The 26,678-nt window shown below is 39.0% G+C and overlaps 1 protein-coding gene across 6 annotated transcripts in view; it reads right to left on the bottom strand.

The window, feature by feature from the left end:
• Positions 1-26,678, bottom strand: part of SLC10A7 (solute carrier family 10 member 7) — a 152,341-nt gene that overhangs the window by 21,190 nt on the left and 104,473 nt on the right. For 2 of the 6 annotated variants that reach the window (XM_087737537.1, XM_087737536.1), the window contains 4 exons: positions 18,838-18,921; positions 7,784-7,949; positions 4,756-4,807; positions 3,146-3,219 (listed from right to left, as the gene is read on the bottom strand). In XM_087737537.1, the coding sequence (XP_087593663.1) occupies positions 3,146-3,219; positions 4,756-4,807; positions 7,784-7,949; positions 18,838-18,921 (376 nt within the window). Of the gene's footprint in view, positions 1-2,084; positions 2,227-3,145; positions 3,220-4,355; positions 4,537-4,755; positions 4,808-7,783; positions 7,950-18,837; positions 18,922-26,678 lie in introns of those variants that run through there. The other 4 variants (XR_015700029.1, XM_087737538.1, XM_087737539.1 and 1 more) reach the window with 4 other exon arrangements.

Below are 26,678 nucleotides of genomic sequence, written 5' to 3'. Positions count from 1 at the left end.
CCTTCCACCTTCAGTGAAGGAATAAATGCTAGCTGCTCTGGTTAACGTTCCTGTTTACCTCATCAGCTCAGGGGCATGCCTCATCGCACTACAGCTTTATAAAACCCGATCCTCCCTATCTACATAGAAATGCGTGTCTACACAGCTCTGTCTTATCTGGACCTGGTACTAATCCCAAGCAGAGTGAAATACCAGTTGTCTCAAAGCCGCCAGCTTGAAACTGATTCACAGCAGGCGTGCCCACCGAGTGCACATGCTGCGTAGGGGCGCACACAAGAGCGGTGGGGCCCGCGGGCTGACCAAAGATGGGCTCCCAGGGACTGCCAAAAAGAGCATTTCCCCATCAGGTGCGGTGTTGAATTCAGGACTCACTGCTGCTGGCCCCACTCAAGACAAGCCTGGGAGCCTCAAAGAAACCTTGACAAAGCTGAGGCCCAGAGATGGAATACAGCAAGGGAAGCACAGCAATCTCGACACAGGCCCTGAGCAGTGAGGAAAGGTAGTGCAGAAGTGAAAAGCCTAAGAATGAATTACATCTTGTGACTAGCCTCCTAGGAGGCAAACCTGCTTTCCATGAGACATCAGCTCTTCAAGGATGAAGGTAAAGCAGTCTGTCCTGAAGCTGACAAACGGAACACTCTGTAGCCGACAAACAGTCCCGCAATACTGCGTTCCACCATCTACCTGTTTCATTTCAACTTGCACATTTACCCATGAGACATCTGTATTAGCAGGGTAAAAGTATGTATGGGCTGGGGAGAAGCTGTAGGAGTCCTTGAAGTCAAGGTGGCAAAAGTATTTTTGTTGGTGTGCTGGGGCAAAGAAAGCTGCAAAATACAAAGCCTGACTCATCAGGCTGTGCTAATGAAAGCAGTAACGTGGAATTGGGAAAATGTGAGCCAGAAAATGAAGCAAGCTAGGAACCTCAAACTAGGTTCTTCTAAAGAAGAAAATAAAATATAAAAAGAAGAGTGTACTAGCAGAAGAAAAGTGGACTGACTCAGCTGTGTGCATAGGGTGCAGATCAAGACAGGCTGCATGAGGATGCTTGGTATAGTGAGTAAAAGAAATGAAGAGTCCTCATTTTTTTCTGGGTGATGGCAAGCCCCTCTAGGACTTAAATATTAAAAAAAAGCTTTGTGCTTATTTTCTTAGTGTCATGGCAAGCTGCAGAAGTATTCAACAGAGCGTATACAAAACTATTTTCACTGGGGAGGGAAGGGAAGACTTACACATTTGTGGTGTTAAATACAACCAGCTCCTCTTCTGTAGTACTACAGTTGTGTCCTAAGCTTATACACACCTCCAAACAGCAAGTACGATAGTGTGTTATGACTTACGTGTGGGGTTGCTTTCTATAAATACCACTGTAACTGTCCTCCTGAATACACGCTCATTTATTAGTTGAAGCTTCAGTTTCTTAGAACATTTGGCTGCAAAAGACCTAATGTCATTTAATCTATGTTCTGCTCCAAGGCAGGATCAACCCTAGCTATCTAATTCCTGCCTGAGGCTTGTCTACAATGATAGGAGATTCAAGACATCAATAGGCAATATATTTCAAAGCTGAACTGCTTTACATTAGACAGGTTTCCCTGATTGTTAGCTTAAATCATCATCACTGTAACAAAGTCCTTCCCTTTTCAGAGTTCACTGTGAAAGAGTTACTTTTTTCCTTCTTTGCATCAACCTTTTATGCATTTGAAGATCACTCCTGTATTTCAGCTGTCTTCTCTCAACAATCCCAGTTGTTTCAACCTTCCTCCGGGGTCACGTTTTTGAGATCTATGATCATTCATGGCACTCTCCTCTGATCTCTTTCCAGTTGGTCCACACAATTTTTGAATTGCGGAGCCCAAAACATCATACAAATGTCAAAAGCCATAACGCTCTCAAGCCATACAACTTTTGCTACTTCGCTGTAACCCCCAGGACCTTGTGTGAAAGGAAATTAGGTTAGTTTGGTATGATACGCATTTGACAAATCTACGGGGCTGTTACTCATTTCCTTGTTTCTTCCTACACTGTTAAAATAATTTATTTAATTGTTTCAGTAGTTTTCTACAAAATGAAGTTAAACTCACTGATCTATAATTCCTCGTCCCCTCCTCGTTTCCACTGTGAAAAAGAGGCATTATGTTTGCCTTTTTCTTGTCTTCCAGGAACTCCTTCACTTCCCACAGACTTTCAAGGGCACTTGCTAACAGTTGTGCAGCACAGGCCTGGCTGAAGCAAAGAACCCTGAGATGAGTTTCGCCACATCAAACTGACTTGGAAAACATCTCACCTAAGTCCCGACTTGTTCTTCCCCTTTTCAGGCTGAGTTCTTACCTTTGTTATTGACACCAGCTGTGTTTCTCTTTGACAGATACAGCCTTGAAAAGCCATATATTCAGTCACATATGCTTTATCAAACACGTTTTCATATTTTGAAAAGCAGTAAGAAAATATTCAAGTACCAGTCGTTTCACTGACTGAACATAATGGATGAAGCAGTAACAAGGGGCTGTAAGCATAACTGATTTAGCAGTATTTTGTGAATTTCCATCAGAACATCTTACTATCACTAAGGGGTCATAAGTGACAATTATCCCAATGATGTTTTGGTAGAAGAATGCCAATAAATAAAACTACCCAAAATATCTGCAGACTTAAAATAAACACATACATTTTGCTCATGTTAAGCAAAAGACAGTAGCATCTACTTGCGATTTCTGAATACAGTACACGCTTTGATTTTCACTTGTACATCCCAGCTTTTAGGCGTAAGATTTTACTGTAAGACTGGGCAGATATACCTTACCATGTTTTCAGTAACAAACCTGAAATTTTATCGATACTGGATTAGGCAACAGAACAGAATAAGAACAGAAAGAAAAGTCCAGCTTTCTGTAAATAAGGTGGTCTTACTGTATAACCACTAAATCTCAGCTGAGACGACTATGTTGTCTGCCCTGTAATAAGCACTTATTTTATCTGTGCAAGAATATTATCATACTATTAGTATCATACTGGTAGCATTACTTGTCACACTAAAACCAAAACCATTTAAGCAGAAAAGCCAGCAACCAACAACGTTTTTTTTCAACACAGCAAGGTACAAATGTTACTATTGTTTTGCTCAAAAGCTTATCTCCTGACTTACCCAGGGTGAGGGATTTGTGTGTGGAACAGAAAATGATAGCCACTGTGTCTGCTGGTGTGAAACTAGAGTTATTCCTAGAAAAGAAAGAGTTTTAATAACCTCTGATAGCAAATACCTTCTTAAAACATCATCGATCAAATATATTACTTTGAGGATCCATATGCACGTTCACATCACTTTGATCAGGTCTAGTGACAGAAATAATTCTACCCACAAATGAACAGTAGTGTTTGATTTTTTTTTTTTTTTAAAGCAGAATTGTTTCTCAGTTGTGGCAAACTCTCTAATGAATATGCTTCCGTGTGAAGGAAAGGAATTCTGAACACATGGTATGTAGGACACAACTTTATTCCAGCCAAAGTCATTTTTGCAAGCATGCTATATCACAGCAGTGGCCAGCTTGCCTCCGTAAAAAAAAGAGAATGACCTACGATTTCTTTTCCTAGTATGTAATGTTAACAAAATGCTCAATTTGGATAGTATATTGAGTCTACACTATGAGCACTGCTTAGAATATGTAGTTATCTTCCACTTCAGAGAAAAACTGCATCTAAGGGTTTACACACCGGGAGTAAGGCCAGGAAGGGTGGAAAAATGACATACAGAGAGAGGTATATGACTGGCCAATGGATCACCCTTTGGTCCAAATTAGGAATCATTTTATGAGATTCTAAATATTCACCATACTGTCTGAGTTGGTTACTACTTACGGCATTTTAGATTTTACAGTTGGGACATATCTTCCCCCCCAGGTTAGGTCTAACAGTTCAAAAGTTATTTAAAAATGCCTTCTAAGGTCAGGGTATGATCTTGTCACAGAGAAATTTTCTTGTGGCACTAAAAAAGCCTAAGTAGCTCTAAGACATTGCACCCTTCTTTGTGATTCTCCCTTGCAGATATTGTATAATTTATATAAAGCATATGTCTGGAGTCTGCTGTATTGTGGCACTTCCCATTCAGCAGAGTGCTGCTAAGAAAAATACTCCAGTAAGACTGAGAGGACAATGGTGGATACTCTGAGCAGCTCAAGCGATGCATTAAGCCATCGGCTAACACCATTCTCACAGTACTATTTTTTGAGAAATGAATGTACAACTGTTCTTTATGGTTGATACTTAAAAAGAAAAAAAAAAATAGCTCTACCAAACATTAGTTCAGGACAACTGTCTTTTAAGAATCACCATATAAACGTAACACATTTGACATATACAGAGAAGACTGAATTGCCAGCCCAGCAAATGTATCTTGAGATGTAAAAAGTCAAACTGAGTTCTCTCTCTCATATGTCATCAGCATGTCTGCAGGGCAAATTATACCTTCAGTGACATCTGTGCAAATCCATTTTTTTCAGTGGATGAGGTATAGCAGTGATTGATTGAGATTTAACAACTCTGTAATTAACACACAAGAAAGGACAGAATTCAGGTCCTGCTCTCTTAGCCTATGAAACTCTAACAGAGAAAATGCAGTAAGGACAATATGAAATACCAAAATGAGGTCACCCCTGTTCAGAAACCTGCCCTTACACATTTGCATAAACTGTATCACCCAAATCAAAGATATCACACAAAACAAATATTCAAAGGTTCTGATTCAGCACATTCAATTACCTTGTAGAGAAGAGGAAAGTCAAAAACATGAAGCTCATCTGAACAGAAAATACTGAAAGAGAAACAAGTTAAAATTAGTCTTGAATCACAGAAGTAAAGATCATGTAGATCGCTGCCAACTGCTGTGGACATGCCTTTTCCCCCATACAACAGGCCAGAAGCTAGGCTGGACCAAGTCTATCCAGAGAAATCCAATGACAGACAACCTTTAAAGATTGTCTGGAAGAACAATACCTATCATTACATCTAAGAAAGCTACAGCTAATATCATGGCTTCACAAGTTCTTCCTGAGGTAACTCTTCCAAATCAAGTATTTCTCGGCACCATCAATGGCAGGAAAGCTCACTACTGCATGCTGCACATCTGCTTGCACTAGTTTTGCCTATTGGGTTGACAACATCAAATCTCTCAGCCATGCTCTGGTTGCCAAGTATTTAAATTTAGCCCCTTTCTATTTAACAGGAGAAAGTACAATATGTAAGCATGATCACAATAAATATTCTCACACACTGGGTATATTACTCTCCCGATGAATGATCGCTAATAAGAGAAGATCATCATAGACGTTTCATTCCCTCTGAGACAAAGGCTAATTCCTGAACTGGGCAGCGTACATCAGACAAAGCAGGTTTCGCTCAAGCTCAGTCAGCTTTGTAAGTGTGGATGGTTTTTAAGCACCCTGAGGGGAGCTCTCCTCTCTGCCAGCTCTCCTGACACCCGCAGGGCTTGTGGGACGCACGGAGCCCACCCTCGGTCTGTGAAGACGTGGGGAGAAGCAGGCAGCTTCCCCGTTGTGCCGTGCGTAGGACTGCAGAGACCGAGCATCGGGCCGGAGCGCAGGAACTCCCCACAGAGCTGGAGGAGAAACCCGGTGACCCGCACAGACCTTTCCAGGGGGGGTTGTGGGTTATGGGGGGACGGGCTTTTCTGTGCAGCAGAATCTGGAGTGGGTCCTCTCCCTTTCCCTGCAAAACTTGTGAATGCAATAAGGCTAATGTGTCCCATAGGGTAGTGCAAGCCAAGACAATACATTTGATTTTGACCCCAGTTTACAACTGGGCAACATGGCAGGGATATTAGCTATTACCAGTGACATTTTCCATTCTCTTACATACATTTCCTAGGATGTATAAATGTCACCTCAGCATGCACTTAATTCTTCCTTCATGAACTAAGGAAGCAATCCATTGTTCCTGAATTACAATTTTTCTGCAACTAAGTACATTAATTTAATATGCACAGAAAAAAAATCCCTTAATACGTATAATTCTGTAAAGCAATAAGCATGTGTTGGTACCAATTATCCCTTGTGCATATTTTGCTGTGGCTAGAATATTAACATAAAAATTACATAAAAACATTCATCAGCAGAATAATAAATTCAGTTTCATCTCCAACTCCTCGTGTTAATTTCACGTCCTGGTGTAACACAACACACGCATCCAGCCAACACATCCAATGGTGGTACAGAAACTTGTTCTAGAATACAATGGGCATATCCACCTCCACAACTTCCTTGTTTTTTTGGTTTCATAAATATTTTAGAAAAAAACAAATGTCTAATATGTTCCAAGCAGTTTCGATGCTCATGTTAATATTCTTACTAAGGAACTCCAGTTATGCACACTGCAAATGAAAATGTATATATAATGATTTTCAGTGTATTGCACTGCAAGTGGTATATATAATTACACATGGCACAAATGCAGAGTTGTCTTGCAGAGAAATAAAAGAAAGGACAAGAAAGGCAATGGAAGCAACCACTCTACACCAACTGCTCAAGGAAGAACATGTCTTTTTTACTAAAAAAGAACTTTTTTTTTTCAAAGTAGCGGTCAGCACAGTAACATAAAATTACTTCATTCTCAGTTTCTCTGCATGTTAAGTCGGAGTTGAAAATTTCCATACCCCTCTTTTTTGCTGACAGCTCTGCACTGATTTAAGTGCATCTGGGATGCGGTCCTTCTCAGGTGTCTATGCAAACAACTATTTCTTCCATTTTGAAAAAAAGCTCCTTAGCATGGCTTCCTTCTTCTTTGCTTTCAGAATAAAGTATTTATACAGTACCATTTATAATTCCATGTGGTATTTTACACACATGTAGTGTTTCATAATCGAAAATACTGCCACAATTAGGACAGAATAAGAACTGACCCACAAAGGGATGACTTTAGTGGAGGCTGGACTTATGGAAGATACATTATTTTTATTAGACAAACGTGCACATACACACACTTCAAGGTAGGTGATGCATTGATTTCTTGAAATCTAACAGTTTTAGAGCGTATGAGATGTGATCTATGCTGTAGTATACTGTAGTTATCTCTCCCCCAAGCAAACTGAAACTCCTGTCCCTGAACAGTCTGAAGCAAGATGAGAATTCCCTGCTGGGAGAGGAGACAGTGCCTGTATACCACTGCCTTTCCCTGGGAGGTAGTGATCTGCAAGTGTATTTTTAACTGATGGCAAGGATACCAGCAGCCTATTCTCATGTGTATGTTATTTAAGGCTGAATGACTAGAGTGCTTCTAAAACAATCTCTGCAAGAAATGTGTTCATCCACAGAAATGTATCAACACATTCAAACTCCCAACTAGTTTCTAGGTTTATAATACAGTAAGGAAGAACCATTTAAAAGTTACAACAGTGCCTTTGAGTAACAGCTCAAACCCAAATCTGTCCTTTCTGTTTGGAATGCAAAATCTGTGCATTTATGGTTGTTTAATAACAAAGCAGCCAAACAGAATGGCCGTAAACACTTGGAAAGTAATATTGTGCCCCTTTAGAAAGGGAGGACCACTGAGCAATCTCAGGCATGCCTAAACAGCAGGGTTCATCCCTTCCTAAACGCTTCCTCAAGCCCCTAAAAGCATCCAGCCCCTAAGAAGTCTGATAATCCGGTTTACTAGATGCATTAAAAGTACAAGCTCTAGCCCCATGCCAGTATCCCCACAGCCCCACTCCTTCCAGATAGCTCATTACACACCTGAAACACAGATAAAAGTGATGCTTTAAGGCTGAACTTACTTATGAACACTATTATAATCAAGCTAAATTTATCAAGGTCAATATTTGGATTGGCGAAAGTATCACAGAATGTTGTGTAGATGATCATCAGGAGCACACAGCTGCTGATAGCGCCAAATGGAGGCTTCTTTCTTTCAAGCCAGTCCTTGATGTATCTTCGGACAATCTGAAACACAGAAACCAACAGGTTGCCTCTTTTCAAAGATGCGGGGAGCCAAGTTGGGCATCACAAAGTGAATCTGACAGCGGAAAGACACAAAGAGAAGAGAGTAATTTGGATGACGGCCACAGTGGATTTCAAAGCTTCCCTGCCACACAACTCTTCTTCTGGGGAATTTAACATTTGTAGTGCAACTTCCACTGGGCGTCCATAATGAGAGTATATTTTCAAGTACATTCAAATCCATCCTTAATCATGCCAAATGTTCTTTGCTAGCTGTCACTGAGACATGCCCATTAAGCCTCCCCAAAGTTTATCTCCTCTGCTGATACTAATGGATGTATGTAATTATCACAGTCCCCTTTGCATCAACAGACAATTCCAAGTGCAACTTTGGGAATCTTAAAAATCTGACATCTTCAGGAATTTCATGACGGTAGATAATCGAAAGTGATCCATGGAACATTTTAATATTTAAATAGCTAGCGATGCACCAGAAGTTTTTAATTAAATTATAACTCAAGCTTGAAAAGCAAAAGTGCATGTGTTGTGGGAGTTTAAATAATTCAAACTCTGAATATCTAGAGTTTTTGTAAATCCAAAGACAAATGCCATTTGCACGCTTTTAGAATACCAGAATTAACACATGAAAACAAGGAAACCTACCGTACTTAGTGGAACTTTTGCACTTTCAGGAAACAGAATCTGAAGTTGTTTTTCAAGAATTTTTTAGAAACAACTATAAATTTTAAAGTAACGTCAACTTTCAAATTATGTCAAATGCTACAGGACTAAGCCTCAGCAGATACAATGCATCTAATTTCAGCCCTGCCTGGGGAGTCGCTTTTAGTTTTTCTCTTTACTTTATATGGTTTGAAAAAACTTTTTAAAGCTTTTATCATACAGCTGCGACTTGTGTTAATTTTTCAGCAATCATATTATCTTGCCTAATTTCTCCTGAGACCTCCCAATGTTCTCTGTTACCATGCTCTTTCAGAAATAATAGCACGAGATCCTGAAACACTTCTACCAGAGCGCTCTAAAGGTGTCTCGTTACCTTCCCATAGCGGTACCATTAATAAACATCACCACTATCGGTTTAATAATACAGAACATTTTAGAGGTATTCAAGATTAATATCAAAGCATCATCACCAATGCTACCATAGGACCTTTTCGCACACTCACTGCCAAAGCTGCAGGATTGACCTCACAGCTGTCAGTTTTCCTCACTGCCTTCCCAGCTTGTTTGCAAGTCTCCCAATAGGGAAGTCCTGGAAGCAGCTATCCCAGTGACCACAGCAAACAGACTTCATCGACCACATGGGAGGGCACATACTAAAGATTTGGCACATGGGGTTCACGCAAAGCTGAGCAGGCTGAAGACCAGCACTCTACCTCCCAGCACTTCTATGCTTCCTGCTGATGAAAAATAACAGATTTACAAGAAACCATGTAAGGGAATGCTCAACACCCCAGTGAAAACACTCAACTTTAAAATTTCACACTTGCCAGATGTTAAAGAGAGAACACAACTCAGAATATACGGCCAAACTCCTGAAAGAGCATTCAGTGGAGCTCCTTCAGCCACCACCTTATATGCCACCAGGTAGGAATAAACCACTACATTGATGAAAGCCAGGCAAGAAAGCTGAGTGAAGACATCTAGCGTGCAGTGTGAAAGACATGAAATGGGAAGACCAGATTAGTCTCATCTCAGCAGATCTGGGGCTCTGTAATTAACAGAAGCAAAAAGCAAAGTTTTTCACCTTTAAAGTGAATGTTTTCTAAGGAAGTTAAAAAAAAAATCCTATTATCCCACAAATTAAGGTCACATTGGAGAAAAAGAAAAGCAACTTAAGACCACCTATTGATTTATGGTCCTTCCAGAAGATTTATACTGAAAGTAAAGAGACGTTGAAAAAGAAAAGGGATGGTGAATTATGCCACAGTACAACTTATACTGGAGGTATTTATTACAAAAACTATAAGCTTGTGTCTGTACAAGGTATAATTATAACATACATGGCAATAATAACTTTATACACATATTTAACATGGAGTGACATTTAAGAGAAAGAAAAAAAAACGTTTAAAAAATGAAACTGCAAGCGGTATTTCGTCAAAATCTTCAATCGGCTGATATCTTCTTTAAATATCCACCTCTATCTAGTCTGGAATTATGATGAATCAACAACCATAAATACCAGTACAGCTTCTTACTGCACATTGTATTTTTTAAAAAATGACATAGTCAGACCCTGAAGAACTAAATTGTGGCTTCAGGAAATCATCTAATCAACCTAGTGTCATGCTAAATGTATACTGTAAAAACACAGACAAAATACATCCTCTCTAACACAGAATCCCATCCATTTTGATCTTCCCACAAGGTTCAAGAAGATCTATAATTTCAGAGGTCGATTCAGCCTATGATTACTGATTCAAGGTAATCTAAATGCTTGTATAACTTAAGGGGAGAGAAATATAACCCTACAGGTATCGGTAAAAACTCAGCTAGATTTTTCACAGGGAAGCTCATGTCAGCTGATTCATTTTGACTGAAAAACAATCCATTTGTTACTTATTCACGCCCTGCAGAGTTGTTTCAGGACAAGGACGCTTTGAAAGCCTTTTAATTCTTAACCCAATTCTATAACTTTTCAGGGTTAACACAGAACTTAAAAAAAAATTGTGAAGATTTGTAGTGAAATAATGATGAATCCCACAAATACAATAAAAACGACACACAATACAGTACAGAGCCAGCCAGCGAACCTTGTTGTTCTGTGGTGCCGGCACTCTCTGACAGGAAGTCTAATAGAGGTTGAAAAGCCATGAGCAACGCAGATTTAAATGATTAAATAAAGAATCTCATAGGTTTCGAAGCCTGGACAGAGATGTTAAGTTTCATTTGTCTGCAAACACAGCAAAAGCTAACACAATCATTTTTGCATGTTACGGCCTGTACGAAGGACACCAGACTCAGGCACCATACCGGTGTACCACTTCTCAGTGGACATGAGAAAGTCCAGTATTTTGAAGTACGTACCAGTACAACGGGGGACAAGGGAGGGACAAGCACCGGAGAAACAAGCACTTAGGAAAACATCTGAACTAATACTCCTGTGAAAAGATGAATGTACAGCCTAGAAATGGGTAGAAATGTGAACGACTGACATCCGAAATAGGTGCACCAGACTGGGACGCTGCTGGAAAAGAGCAAAAGGGGAGTACTCTTCAGGTGCAATAATTCCACAGTTCCTCGTGAAAGGGAACTCCTCACACAAACACTGCAGTTAAAAACAACATCTTGGGGGCATGGGGGAAGGCAGAGATGTTGGACGAATAATCATTATGTGAAACATAAAAGCACTTAAAAACATACTTTACAGGCGAGCATCCTTTGCTGCAGGACGCTCCCATGTTGCAGAGAATGCATGCAAAATTTTTTCAGGTACAAATCTCAAGGTACAAAGGCCTTGCAACCCATATCCCTACTGAGACTCCTGCAGAATTACTTCTGCAAGGAGGGCTTTGGGGCCTCTGGTCCTACGGTAGTGATCACATGAAGCACAATGAACTGCAAAGATTTTTGTGCAGATTTAAATGCCAGCCTCAAAGAACAGGGAATTCCTGATGGCTGACCCAGAGGTTGCACATGAAAGAACAGAGCATGGTGAATCCTTCCCTCAAACTGTGGATTAGTGGAGAGAAGAGAGAAAGAGAAGCAAAACTTTGTAGTAGGTGGTATTTTATAAATAACCTGCACGATGAAAGATGCTGATAAATTCATAGAAAAGTTAGGCGATAAAAGAACATAAATCTGTCCATCGGATAACCACCTCCTGATGACTATGTTCTGGCAATCTCCAAAGGTTTTTGGAAAGGCATCACCTCAAATTTGCTTCAAAACACAGTTCTAGGCTCAAACTTTCCTCTTGCCCGGGATTTAATTTTTAACAACAAAGGAATGTAATTACACATGAATTAACAGTAGCGTCCTCGTTTCAATTCAGTTCTTCTAGTAGAAAGGTTACATCCACAGTATTTTTCCTACAGACTGCTCCGTATCCTGCCATAACCTCCTTGCCTCAACACCAGCCTCCCCAAGCAAATGGGCTCAATGCTCATGTGTTTAATTCACTTAACATCCCCTGTACAAAGAAACACAATCTATTCCAGGAAAGCAGGTAAATAATGCTCATCTGTTATAACATCATACATGAAAATAGCAGAAGATGTATTATAGAAAAACAATTCACTTATCTAATTGTACCTTCGTAACAGTCACACTGTATACGCAGAGAAATTTGTCAGTAAAATATAGCTAGACTGTTTTCACCTGCCTGCTCAAGTGCTGGACATACAAGATAAAAAATGCAATAAACAATGTAATTCATTAATGTTCATTATTAATTGAACTAAACAGGGCAAGGAGCTCCCCCCTACCATGTATATGGAATGGAATAATTTCTGACATTTGTAATACAGTACATCTTTTTTAAAGTATCTAGATCTTCAACTTAATGTTTTTTAAACCCATGAAATAAAACAAACAAACAAACCCAAACCAAACCAAACAGGGGAAATGGTTATGAAGTCACTTTTTCTGTTTCCATTATACACACAAGAGTATCTCTTGGTATTCACATCATTACGCAAAGTAGATTTTTCCTTATTCTATCAACTCTTTTGGACTGATTTAATCTTTAACAGAATTTACAATCGTTTTACTACACTTCTGCTCTTCTTGTTTATTATGTATTGCTATGTACTTCTAAATACCTGGTAAAACCACCTGGGCCTTTACCATTTCAACAAAGAAACACAACTCACTTTTTCCTTGTGTTGAAACACACAAGGAAACAAGCTGAAACTATGCTGGATTATCACTATACCTAAATGCAGCAGTTACCTTATTTACTTTGTCCTTTAAGGTAAGATTCCTAACTCATTCTTAACTAATATTATTACTACTTATAGCAACAGACCTTTGTAATGAACTCTGCAATGCAAAATTTTCTTTTGAAAAGCTTTGAGTCAGGCTAGATATTTGAAACAGTTCAATAACTTCCCAATATCTCTTCTTATATAGTGATGGCAAACCAAGAAAGAAGACTATATGGAATATTGAGAACTATTTCAGTGAAGCTTGGAAGACATGAAAGGGGGAAAAAAATGGAAAAAAAGGTGAACTAAGATGACAGCGACTGTGAAAACCAGTAGAAAGAATCAGATACTGGAATGGAAGGGAGATTATGCGGGTTGTAGAAATGACATAAATAAGATGGATGGAACATCCTTCGCAGATTTCTACAGCATACCCGCCCTCCACATATCCAAGATCTGCATCGCAGTTCAAACGCACAGACCCTTTTCCAAAGCAGAGCCCATGTAACTTCAGCCAGACCCTGTCCTGATAATTCTATAGAGACCGTACCTGTGTGAAGGCACACATTCTCACCTGTTCCTATATACTGCTATAAAGTCCCAAACTTTGTACTGGTTCACCCACCTTTCCATACCTTCTAGGACATCAACAAAAGTAAAATCTATCCTTATTTTACGGAGTGTATAATCTAGTATTTCTTTTCTGAAGATGGGATGGAAAAAACCCATTTTTGCAATCCGGGAAAAAATCTTTTTTACAAGCATCTTTTCTTTCCTCAGCTTACCGAACTCCCCTAAATGCTATCTTACTCCATTATGTAAGTCAGTTTACTCCCAGGAGAGAGCTCCTGACACACATACGCCTTCAAAGCAAGTTCTATAAAACCCACACGAGGCCATTTTCAAAATTAACTTTCACATTTTGGGGTAATTTACAACTGTTGCTTTAAAACCTTACAAACAGGTGCAACACAGCAAAAACGTAAAGGGAGCCTGTAGCAGTGGTACATGTTTTCTTCATATTTGGTATATGACCCTGTTTGAGTCAAGCGTCAGAAGGGAGCAAACTGTGGTCTGAAGGCTGTTTATCTGCCATCTCAGTTTTACGCAACAAGCTTCCAGAAGCGCTCATCTCCCAGGGTACCACTCCTCCTCCCTGCAGCTCCCCTGGACTTTGAAGAGAAAGTAGGGCTACTTCCATGTGGATTTAAGTCACAAGAATGATAAGATTTTGCACCGTTCCCTTTTTATAACAGTTTCTTTAACTGTTGTTTCCCCTACCCACTATACAAAGATTAGGCTTAGGTGAATAGTACCTTCTGCTCCCTAGCAACTGCCACCTACCTTTGCCTTTCAATTTCTTATTCTTTAAAAATAAATACGCTGCTAAGCTTTTTAGTTTCAATTTCACTGACAACTTGTATTGCAACATAGCACCCTTTTAGAGTTGTGTTTATAAGCACACCTCCCAAACGCTGATAGGGTTCCTCTGGAACGTTTTGGGCAACGATGCAGAAGGCACTTAAAATCCTTTACTTGTAGGACATCAAGATTTTTTTGTGTGACTAGATTCAGCGAGGATTTCTGTACAACTGGCTTCATTTTATAGATTTGGGAAGAAGAAATACTTAGAATCATAACATTAATTTTAGCTTTAGTTAAGGTCTGTTTAATGTGAAGTGCCCACTTTACGCTGGCAGACAAATTACCAATGGGGCAACTAGAGAATGCATGAATGATAATGTACAGACAAGCTTTTTATTATTTATTCATAGAAAACAGCGGGTTTTGGTGTGCTGCTTTGAAAAATGTTCAAACTAGTAGAATATAATGAAAGCACAGTGAAAATTCTATTTCATTAACATTTAATCATAAATCGCTCTTTAATATAAAACATAAAATAAAAGTCTGTCATAAGCACTTCGGTGTAGAGAATGGAGAAAGTCTGCAAAAAGGGGAAAGGAAACATTGCAGTGGTTTTCACTGTTCTTGTCACTTCAGAAGAAAAAAAAATAAGCAAAGAAACAACAGTCTTCAGCCAAATTTCAGAACTGGTCATGAAAAAACTGGTTAGACATTTCTCAAAACCTTACATTTTGCTGGCTAAAAGAATTACCAACATCTATAGACAAGGAAACAATTATTTTAGCGAAATCACAACAGCTCAGGAGCAGCAATCTTCATCAGAACTCTGCTACCGAGGAAAAAAATAATCAGAACTTCAAGCTGCCAGAGCAAATTCAAGAATCTTTGCCATGGAATATCTATTACCATGTTCATCGTGTAATAAGCATTCTCAAATTCCCCTTAGAGGTATACAAGAGTGGTGCACAAATAACAAGCTCTTACACACTGCAGACCTTCAAGGCTTATGGAACATTAGATCTTTATAAAATACTATAGATTATGTCTCCTTTTCAAGACCTCTTGTCAGAGAGGTCTTATTTGTTACTCTATAAATACAAATGCAATATTATACTGTAATCAACACTGATTTGAGTAACATCATACTGTCAATTAGCAAAACACATCTGTCGCCATAGAGGATGCAGGCCACGGGGTTTTTTTTGGGTTTAGACAACCTGCACAGCTCTGACAAAGAACAGAGCAATTCTCCTTCCTGAAGACCATCTAGCAGTAACGGCTATCTCTAAGACTCAGTGCCTTTCTGATAGCCTAATATCTTCTTCCTCCTTTAACAGTTCTTTCTTTACCTAACAAATGGCAGCCACCACTTGAGCAGAGCCTGTACCTGCTGCCCCTTACACATTTCATTGTCAGCGGCTAGCGAAGTGTGTTTGACTCCTGTCAACGGCAGCCTTTCCACACTGTAAAATTGTTCGAGAAACAGTAGAAAATAAGCATCAATTACACTATTGTGACTTCTTTCTCCCAGCCATCATTAAAAATTCTGACAAGTCAGCCAAGCAACCAAAACTCTTGATACATTTTGCCATAAAGCAAACAAAAACCCCCAAACAAAAATCTAAAAGCACCTTCTCATCTGCTTTGCTTATATCCCAGGGGCTGCTCAAACAGCCAGCTCTGCAACCTGCTCAGGAAATAAGCATTTAGGCAACACAGGTTTTCCCAGAGGCGAGATTTTTTTTAAAGGAAAATAAAGCCCTTGGAGAATGCTTCCTTTAAGCAGCCTTCTCTGTTTTACACTGATGTGGATCAAGTGTAAAGCCTCTGTTGATCACAGCTGGGTCAGTAGGCTGAAGAGAAGCAATCCTCCAAGCAGGCAGGTTCCAAGCTTGTTTTTTTCCCAATCAAGCTCTTTGCTACCAGGTAACCTTACCAGGCATTCTTCCACTGACTCTTCTGCTGAACAGCATGACTGTGCATGGTAAGGAATTGACATTGTGGGCACGAGATGATAAATTAGAAGTAATTGCTGAAACTGTCATTCATGAATTGTGAGCCATTATTCTCTTAATGCATCTGGAATCCCAGAGCGAGCAACTTTTGATTCACAAAGCAATACTACATTGCTGGGCCCCTTGTTGTGCAACAGTTCAGTAATGAGTGAGTAGTGGTCTACAAACTAAATACAAAACTTCCCATTTAGTTGGGAGCAGATGCCACCTCTGGGTAAAGGGCAAGTAGACCTATCACTGTATCTCTTGATGTCAATCCTTTTCTTGCTTATTGTTTTTCCCTGATTACTGCACGTTATTTTTGGATATCCACCTTCAAAAATGGCTTCTATTCCTATCTGGGCAGGTTGGTTTATCTTTGTACAGTTCTACCTAATCAAGACAATCGATGTAAACTACCCTCAGTATTTTTGATCTATAGCTATCCTTAGCATTTCCCCTCTTCCATATCCTCTGAACAGATATAATCAAATGCAATAACTTTAGAAGCAAAGTCTTTATGCTTAGAGGAATGTGAGCTATTTCTTTTGATCATTCATTTCCAGAAACTGCTTCCAACACTTTTAAAGGAGAATCATCCTATTTCTTGTTGAAGTGTATTTATAAAAACCAAACTCTTAAACAAATTTGTGACTGAGTGTCACTCAGACTTTAAGATTCTCTCTTTTGTTTCCTTCAGTCTTTATCACAACTCCAAAATCACATCTGTTCTCAGTTAAGTCTCATCACAATTCTGATTTTGAACTTCTGATCATTCAGAGCACTTATTTCATATGCTTACTGCTCAGTTCACGTTACTTAGCCTTACCAAAACAAACCCCAACTCCACCAGTTAGCTCACGTAGCGATTTCTTGTAACACCTTTCCAAAGTAACATGCCATTATACATATAGATGAAAGTCCTCTTGAAATTTTGCAATCGCTTTGTCTAGCAATCTACCATCATCTTCAGACTTATTACACTGTAGTACAGACTGTTGATACTCAACCACTATAGGTTACTTTATTGCTAGGTCTGCTGCCATGCTATTTGTTTCCTAGAAATTTCCAACTAAGGCTTCCAACTAATAGCTTCCAGTTTTTGGACCTTTTAGGACCAGAGGATTTAAGTACTTTTGTTTGTCCACTTTTGGTGGAGACTTAATTTAATTTTGATGAGATAAGAACGTGATACACAGGTATGTTCATCAGCAACCCTTTGTGGTCCTAATTAATAAGGAGGTTCTCAGGCATTTAACTCAAAGCATGTGAGTAATTCAATAGCCTTCAGAGACACAGAGGTTATGTCCATTTTCCACACGGTATGGTTACATCCAGGTTACGCAGGTACTGATGCTGGTTGCTACTGTCATGCTTATCACACTCATCTTCTTATTAGACTTTAATGAGGTTTTTTTGATGATATAAGAAACAAACTTCACTAGGACTTACAGTACATGCCAATTTTGAAATGTGCAATTACAGTTTGATACGAGACTGATGGCCTGTGCTGTGTAGAACAGTCAATGACAGGTATTCTTAACCTCGTCCAGGCTGCTCCTTTATAGACTCCACTTCCATTTGCCTACATTTTAACCACCTTTCCATTTCAAAGTCTGCTTTAGGCTGACAAAATTCAGAAAAGTTCCAGCTGAACCCAGAGTTAAACTGGGTGCTAGAAGCAGCAATGGCACCCCTTGGGAATGAACTGTACATCCCACTGATATTTCCTTTGTGCATTCTGAATGCCTGAGAACAATGAATACTTACAAGTATGTCAGAATTAGGCTTCGGGTGTTTTGGTTTTGGTGTCCAAGAATAGTGGACACTTCTGACAGCTTTTGGTCTTAATATAGCAATTTCCCACCGTGACATGGCAGAAAAAACAATTAATATTTGTGAAAAAACACATACTACAGAGACGAGTACAACAGAAAAATCTTATACTGCAATTAGTTTCTTTACATTCAGTGAAAGATTTCAATCATATGCCATAAAAAATAAGGCCTTGTGTTTCAATATGAACAATGAGTATACAATGAAATATTGAACAGCTGCTCATTCCATGAATATCCTTGATCCAGTGTAACAAATGATAGAGGAGACATGCAGAAAGAATAGTTTGCAATTGTGCAATTAAAACCCTTATTGTAAAGCCTATGCAAAATGGCTCGAGCAGCCTTAATTTTATTATTTCTTAACTTGTGACTGCTTAGCCCTTATATATTTCTTAATGTAGAGAATTTTTTATTCCTGTAATTAGTAGTAGATACTACACAGGGAGAACTTCCTTCATCAACCAGGCAAAGGGCATGTGACAATAGGACTAGACAGTATTCTCAAAGCTCATTTGTATGGGGCTGGAATTTCTCACAGTCTGGGCTGCCATTTTTCCCACTTTATGTTCACAAACTCCCTTCTCGATATGCAGTAGCGTATGTTTGTGGTAGTGAGGGACAGATGCTCAATCTCAACAAAGATCAATGTGGCTCCAGGGAGCACTGTAGCATCTTTTCTCTGATATTAGACTTCACTATCCTGAGGCTGTTCCTATGTGGCAGCTTACCAGGTTGCCAGTCTGTCTTTAAGATAGCTCTCTTTATCTTATTTTTTTAAATAAGAGTGTATATTTAAAAGACATACCTGTCCAATAATAAGGGGGACTACAACAGTCATAAACAGCTGCGAGAATATAGATGTAAAAGGCACAGAGGAGGACGATCCAAGCTACAAAATAAAAATATACCATTAATATTGCACTTTTTCTTAGCATCTACAAATTTCATACACAGATATCACACATTAATATACATTTTATTTTATGCATAAAAACTTGGAAGTATGTGCACAAACTTGGAAGTATGTGCGCACATGTTTAATTGTTAAGTCACAATAAAGCATTTGGTATTCCACAATAACAAAACTAAAACAATCTCTGGTTGATTATTTTATAACCTAAGGTAATAGTTCCATCAATATTCGTTTAATTGAAACCCTGCTACACATATATGCAAAGTAAATCACATAAGCATTTGTAGGATGATAGTCTAAAAAGACAGGGAGTGAATCTTACTAAGCAAGCAGTTAGCTCAACTAACCTTACCGTTTACATAAATATCAAGCAACAAAAATTGCTGTAGTTATTTCAATAAATAAATAAATAAATAATATAGTGAAGACATTCACATGTTTTATTTCAATTATGTTAAAGAAGAGATCTACTGAAAGTATATAACTATTCTTTCATTAAGACAACTAAACAGTGACAGGCTTAGTCTTCACGTAGGTGATCTCTAAATTACAATTGTAAATGCTAAAAGCATTTTTTTTTGAAGATGCGTGTAGAAAAGGTGAACCAAACACAGTCAGTGGGATTTTTGCAACTTCAGAATACTTAGGAAAATATTTACTATTTTTTATATTCTGATTAGATTTGTTTTATGCTAGGTCATTGAAAAGTTTCATTTAACATAATTTAATGTATCTTTAACAGCAAGAGAATATGCATTAAGAAATATATAGTAAGAAGACTGAAATAGCATTGTCAGAGCTTCCACAGACAACCGTTTGCTTCATGATGAGGGTAAATGACATAACTCTGAGGACTTCACAGATCCACATTATTTTACATTTTGCACTTCACTTTAAAGATCCTCAAAATGATGACAGAATTCAGAATCTTTTCAGCTCCATCTGAACGATGCTGATTTCCTAAAACATTCTCACATACGTCATTCTCATAAATTACACTCAGAATGCATTATACTTTGACACTTATCTTCCTTTCAAAGCTACCCGCAGGCATGATAGACAAGGTGATCATACAATCTAGTCACTTCCTATAACTCTGCCTAGAAAAATCAACATATGGCCATAAAAAGTGGGTTTGGCATAAAACCAGATTCTTCAGAAATTCAAAGAACAGAAAAATCAGAAATTTCACATACTGAAGTATTTTACTTTCTTCAGAAATGTACAAGTGTAACTTTTACCTGCAGAAAATAATCTGATGAGAAAACACCAATTATACCACTTTTGCAGTGGTTTACCTGTATATGAACTGCTTTTTGTAAATGCCATTTGTATATGCACTGCTTGGCGAAACAGCGTACACACCAGTGGGGCTGTCCGTATGCGAGCTGAGCTTTTGGTGCACGCAGATGGCATCAGAACTGGGAAACAGCATGAAATGGAATTAACTTCTGACGCTAGGAAATCATGGGACCTTGAGTGTCGCTTGGCCAGCTTAGAGTTTAAGAGAGTGGGACCAGACCAAATCTACTCTTTCTTTAACCATACTCCACCCCTTGCTTTCCTATGTCCCTTTCTGAATACACTCTAGGTAGAGAGTCTTGGGCAGAACATATGGGATATGGCTGTTTCCTATGCGTTACCTTAACAGGCAGCATCAGGTAAGACTCAGTTTGGCCATTTAATAAATTACAGCATCTCATCCCCATCACCTCCAATTTTAACAATGTAGGCACAGAAGACGGTAAGAGGGGACCTGAAGTTGATGTCAGCACTGAGACTTCTGGTCTGCGAGTAGGGTGCAAGTGAGAGCACCGAGATTAAGGAGCCTAAATTTCCCATGGAGACAAGAGGGAGAAGTAAGGGCTTGCAGGGGAAGCTTCAGATCACCCACATGAGTACCTGAAGTTAGGCAGTACAGCTACTCCATTCCCAAGGGACACGGGCCTCTGCATGATTCCTTGCAGAAAGTGGACCAGAAAACTCCATCATACCACTCATGATCTCCTTGTTGTTTTAATTCTTGTAAGGAGCTTCTGAAATTTTAAAAGGTTCATAGTTTTTCAAACTGTACTTGGACTTATTTTTTGCTACGTGCTGAGGAGCTAAAAGCATTACTTACTGTGTATTCAAGGAAGCTTTTTCAAGTGAAAGTGAAGATTTTTAAACTTTAAAATCTGCTTGGGTCACAGAGGAGTGAATCTAACCAAGCAGTCTGCATGCCAGGACCCTCTGCATAGCTTCACAAAACTATGACACTTTGGCAGTGGCTCTTGTGCATTTTTATAAAAACATTGATTGGATTTCTCTCACTACTTTAAAGTTTTATGCTTAGTGGATGCATAATCTAAGTTTCTAAGTCAGGAATGAAAAACTGTCCAACAATGTAACACACTGCTGAAAAAGGCAGCCATTCAAACAGCAATAGTCTTGCCAACTTTTTAAAATATTACTTCAAATGTAGTGTCTTCAAGCTGTTGTGGATTCTTAAGCACTTGGGATATATACGGATATGTTTTGGTTTAGGTGTGGGGTTTTTTGGGGTTTTGTTTGTTTGTTTTGTTACATAATTAGAAACTGAATTATAGGTACTGTGCTGGATGCTAAACCAATTTACCTAGGAAAAGTAGAATTATTTTATTCGAAGAAACAATCTTCTGTATCAGGATATCAGGGTACGGTTCTTCACCCTGTCAGCTTCACCGCACCCATTCAGGCTCATCTCACTGTCATCTGGACCACCAAAGGGCAGACGTTTCAGGTAACTATCTCACCCTGACTACATTTGAAACGAAACAGAAATCCACATATGAGTCCAAAATGTCAAAATGACCAAGTAAATAAATAAATGATTAATTAACCCTGCTTTTGCGCAGAGGAAGTGAGTTCTTCAACTATATCTGGTTTGTAGGGAAAAAAATCCTCTCCTCCTTGTAGAAAAAGTTCAAGTTTTTCCTGCTTCTAATACGATTCCTGCATGATCCTGTGACCACACTGTTTTTGATCCTGTTTCAGTTGCATAGTTGAGAACCATATTTTTCTGCCAGTCTCCAGGACCTTCATTACTTTCTACAGAATAGCGTGGAGCTAGCTTTTTTCTTGGGTCCTTAAGAGGTCCTAACACTCTGCTATAGCACACCTGGGCACAGAGGTTCGGAGCAGTGTGCTTGCTAGGCTCTGCCCCCCCTTCATGCACTGCTATGGTATCAGACTTCCCTGTCCCACCTACAGTACTGACATTACTTCTTCAGACTTCTGAACTTTGTTTCCCTTCTGTATATTATGACAATAACTTCGGCGGACTGGTTTTTATCAGAATCTGTCTGTTAGACAACGTCTATAAACTCCCAAGTGTTATCCTAATCTTAAATCTACTCCCAGAGAAAGACACAGAAGATAAAGGCTGAAGAAAAGAGAAGGCAGGAACTTCTCAATCCCAGAGAAGAAAAAGAATTTGTAACCCAGACTTGGACATACGGTGGCTAACCATGAGGAATCACAAATGCTGAAGGACCCACAGCTAATAGATGCATAATTTGACCAGGCCTCAACATTTGTAGTGTGCAAACTCGTCAGGCTCACAAACGTAAGTGTCCCGCAGACTCTCAGATATTGCCTGGGTTCCAGACTTCCTCTGAACTTGGGTATGTTCGTCACATCCATTTTGAGAAAGAGAAGTGAGAACTGAGGAACGGAGGAAACACAAAGCTTGCTATAACGTTAATCAAACCTTCCTACACATTGACAAAAGCAAATATTCTGTCTGAATGAATAAATATGATTTTGCTCAGGTTTTCATTGGATGAAGCTAAGTTCTGTGCTCCATTTGCTGTCATGAAACAAATTTTTTTAAAAAACAACCTAGATGATCTGCATTGCACCAAAATGAGCATTATGCTAAAATGTCTGATTATATTTGGCTGCCCTCCTTGTTATAATAATCTCCATACCTAAAAATGAACCTTTCTTCACAGGCAAACAAACAGAAGTACTGTAAGAACTGGTGTAAAAACATCATAGAATCAAACTGCTGATTTACAGATATAAAAAATAATCTGATTGGAGTCTCTTATGGAAGGTAAAATGCACCATTTAATGACAAATTTTCATGCTACCATATTGTCTATGCTTATCTTAGAACATTTTTTACACAGAAGTTTGATATTGATATTTAATTCTATTCTGGATAGCAGCATTTCAGTTAAAGGTTTATTAATAAGCCAGCCCTGCTTGAACAGACTCACTATTCAAAAAAAGACCCTGAAAATTCTTGCTTAGGGAGAGGCACTTTTCACTTAAATAATCTGGGTGATTTCAGAAGGACAATTCAGATGAGCAGGAACTGCGCCTTCTGCCAAGTGTTTGCTGGATATGGCTGTAATAAGAGAGAATTCCAGGCAAATCTTTCCAAACAATTCTGTCACCATGCAGTACTTCAAACCTGACCTGCAGCATTCTTGCTAATTTAGTCCTAGACCTTTCTTCTCAAGAGGCTGCCTGTTTTAAAAAAACTCCTGGCAAATTATTTAGTGGGTTTCTTTATGAGTTTGTGGTAGAAACATTGGCTTATCCTTAATTGATAGGCTATATTTAACTGGTTGGGCAAAAACAAAAAGCAAAAAACAACCAAACAAAAGAAACTTTCCTTGCATAAAAACAAGACAATTCCATTTCCCAGCCTAGACTGCCTCCACAAGCCAGATGCTCCATTCTTATCCTTCTGGATGACCAGGCAGGTATCACCACAAGTGTTCCCTTGTCTACAACTGCCACTGACTCAGAAGAAACACACCTCCTACCAGTCACACCAAATTATAATCCAGTGCCACATGTGCTGCACATATTGAGTCCACTTTGGAGGCAGCTGTCCTCCAGGGCCTTATTCTTCCAGCATTCTCCTGCAATTAACATGTTTCCTCAGGTTACGTCTTTGTGCTCCTCATACGCCATCAGCCAGCTTCAGCCTCGACATTTGTTGAGCAGAGATGAGGAGGTGAGGCGGGGTGAAAACAGGGCAGAACTGAGGGGGAGGGTCACTGGCTGCTCTCTCATGTGAGATGTTCAATTTAAGCTTTTCTTTTCCACCTTCAGGTCAGGCTACTCTGATACCTGTCTTTTTAAATTTTGTGTTCAATGCTGTTTTGTCACTGCTTCTGGTTACTCTCATCCAGTCCACATTCAGCTGCCTTACAGGCCTGTCTGGACCACCCCATGCACTAATCCCTTTATGTTCTGTTGTGGATGACAGCCCTGTTACAGAAAGGACATGGAAGGTGATGCACTTTTGGAAAAGATGTGGATGGCATCCAGTTTGGTAATGAAGGACAATGAACAAGACACACACATATATATACTGCCATATACCCTCCAGTTTTTTTGGTTGTTTTTGTTTTTTTTTAAAAAAAAACCAACACAAAAACCCAAAAAAACCAAACCTCTAAGTTTCATAATCAGAAGTGTGGAAAAAGAAAAGCTGACAATCTGTCAACTTCAATTTCTTTTTTTCTGGCTTGGGCAAGTAGACTGTATATTTTGGGGTTCCCTTGTTAAAGGGATCACAGATGCCTAATCCCATTCTGGGTTCCCCTGTGACACATTAAACACCAAGACAATCCAAATATACCTGTTGATTTTAAAGCCTTTTACAGAGCTGTAAAAACAACCATAGGTATTCTTACTCTGAAATATACCAGAGCTACTCTTCTACTTTACCACGGCACAATGATCTTGAGGGGTAATGTAAAGACATGAGATCAAGTGTACAACCCAAAGGCACCTAAATGGGAGTTAGGTGATTAATACCCTTGGAGAGCTGACGCTTAAGGAGTAGTATCCAAAAATTCTGCTGCAAACAAGGGGGTGGCTAACTGGAAGGAAACAGATTAGCAAATACAGGATAATTAAGAATCATGAATATTATGTATCCATGAAAAAGGCAGCTGCGATGTACCAGAAGATATAAATCAATCAAGGCAGGGGATACTTGTGACATTGCACAAGGCCTGGATAAGCCCTTGTGAAGAACACTGCGCAACTGTGCACGATTCTTATTACCTGGGCTGAAAAGGGAATTAAAACTGGAACAGGTGCACAAAACACCTCAGAATAAGGGATTTTTTAATTTTTTTTTAATTTATGTTTTAAGGATTAGAAAAGCATGGCTTGTGTAGCCTAGCTGACTGAAGACTGGGAAAGACGATAGGATTATACGCTATGTCTGAGCCAGGGTGATACATTTCAGAGAAGTGCTATGCAGGTGTAAGATAACATTGGAAACAAAGACAAATGGATAAAACCCCCCATCACAAATACTTACTTGAAATTTGGTTTCTGCTCATCAGAAACACAAGTTTCCAGTATTGCAAGGGTGCAGGGAGAGCAAAAATCCTTACTTTTAAGTTGGATCATGTTCAGTTTTTAGGTGAATTGCACAGCATGGAAAAGAGGTGGACTGGGTGAGTCAGGATGGGATTCTCCTGGTACCTTGGTTCTACGATCCTATTAAGATGTGTGGTTACCTTTTGCTGTCTATAATCAGGATGTGTACTTAAAAGGCTCCCCTAGCATTGTATAGATGAAAATTTCAAGAGCTAAACCAAGCAGAAAAGAAAGTCCTCCACAGAAACGTTACATATTTTAGAGTCTTACCTAGACAAATTTACAATATTTTCTGTGTGCGTGTCAGGAAGAGGGAGGGCCCCTGTTATTCTCTGACTGTTATTTGTATGCAATTTATATAATAAAGCCATACAAGGTGAATTTGGAAAAAGAATAAAATGATTAAGCAAATATTTCACGGCAGTCATTAAAAAGTTCTGGTTAAAAGGGTTTGGATCAGATCACAGAATTTTGTCTTCCCAATGATTAAAGAGAAAGGAAACCACGAGGTAAATAACCAGGTAGAAATAATGATGCACTTTAAATCTTCCACATGAATGAGCTGATCTGTTAACAGTTAATGCACTACGCTGCTTCCCCTTCTCTCCTCCCCCCCACCCCCCCCCCGCCCCGTAATCAGCCTTTTGTCACATACTAGTGAAATCCATTAGCTGCAACTTCCTTATCAACTTCCAAGGCTTTCCAGCTACTACAATATTTGCATATTTAACGATTCATTTGACAGGTATCAACTCTCATTTACCAAGTGCTTGAGAGAAAAACCAAGACATAGTGTGTAGGAATCCTGTTTAAAAAAATATGTAATGACAGCTCTTTTTAATAAAGAGGTTTATCTGAAATACATAGGATTGGAGAAGACTTGGCAAAAATTTGAGAAGTATCAACAACTTTTAAAACAATGTTTTAATTTAAGGATTGTTAATATAGAGGAAAGCTTTTAACTTCAGTATTTCAATCAGCTTCTAGTTTCATTCATGTCCTTATTATTCACCAGTCATTTTATTTCAGTTTTCTCTGCGATACTTGCACAGGATTTCCTTCACTTGTCTACTCCTGAATTCTTTCAGCAGCGCTATTTTCTAGTACTTATGGCATCACTACTACAATGCCACCATAAAAATACCTACTATAAAATTCAGAAATTTGAGAGGGTACCAGAACAGAAAATATCACTGAATAAATTAAGAAAAAGAGCAAGCTGATAAAGCCTTGGGAAGATTCCGTTTTGACACAAATGTCATGGTAATCTCCTTTGGTAAAACAGCAAACATGGGAGCAACGCGTGACAGTTACATGGAGGTTTTTGCCAAGTGTATTTTTAAAAATACACATGA

Source organism: Nipponia nippon, unplaced genomic scaffold (assembly GCF_047370975.1).
Source record: "Nipponia nippon isolate SJK-2023a ecotype South Korea unplaced genomic scaffold, ASM4737097v1 scaffold_6, whole genome shotgun sequence".
NCBI lineage: Eukaryota > Metazoa > Chordata > Aves > Pelecaniformes > Threskiornithidae > Nipponia > Nipponia nippon.
Note: the sequence above shows the minus strand (reverse complement) of the source record. Positions and strands in the feature narration are given on the sequence as shown.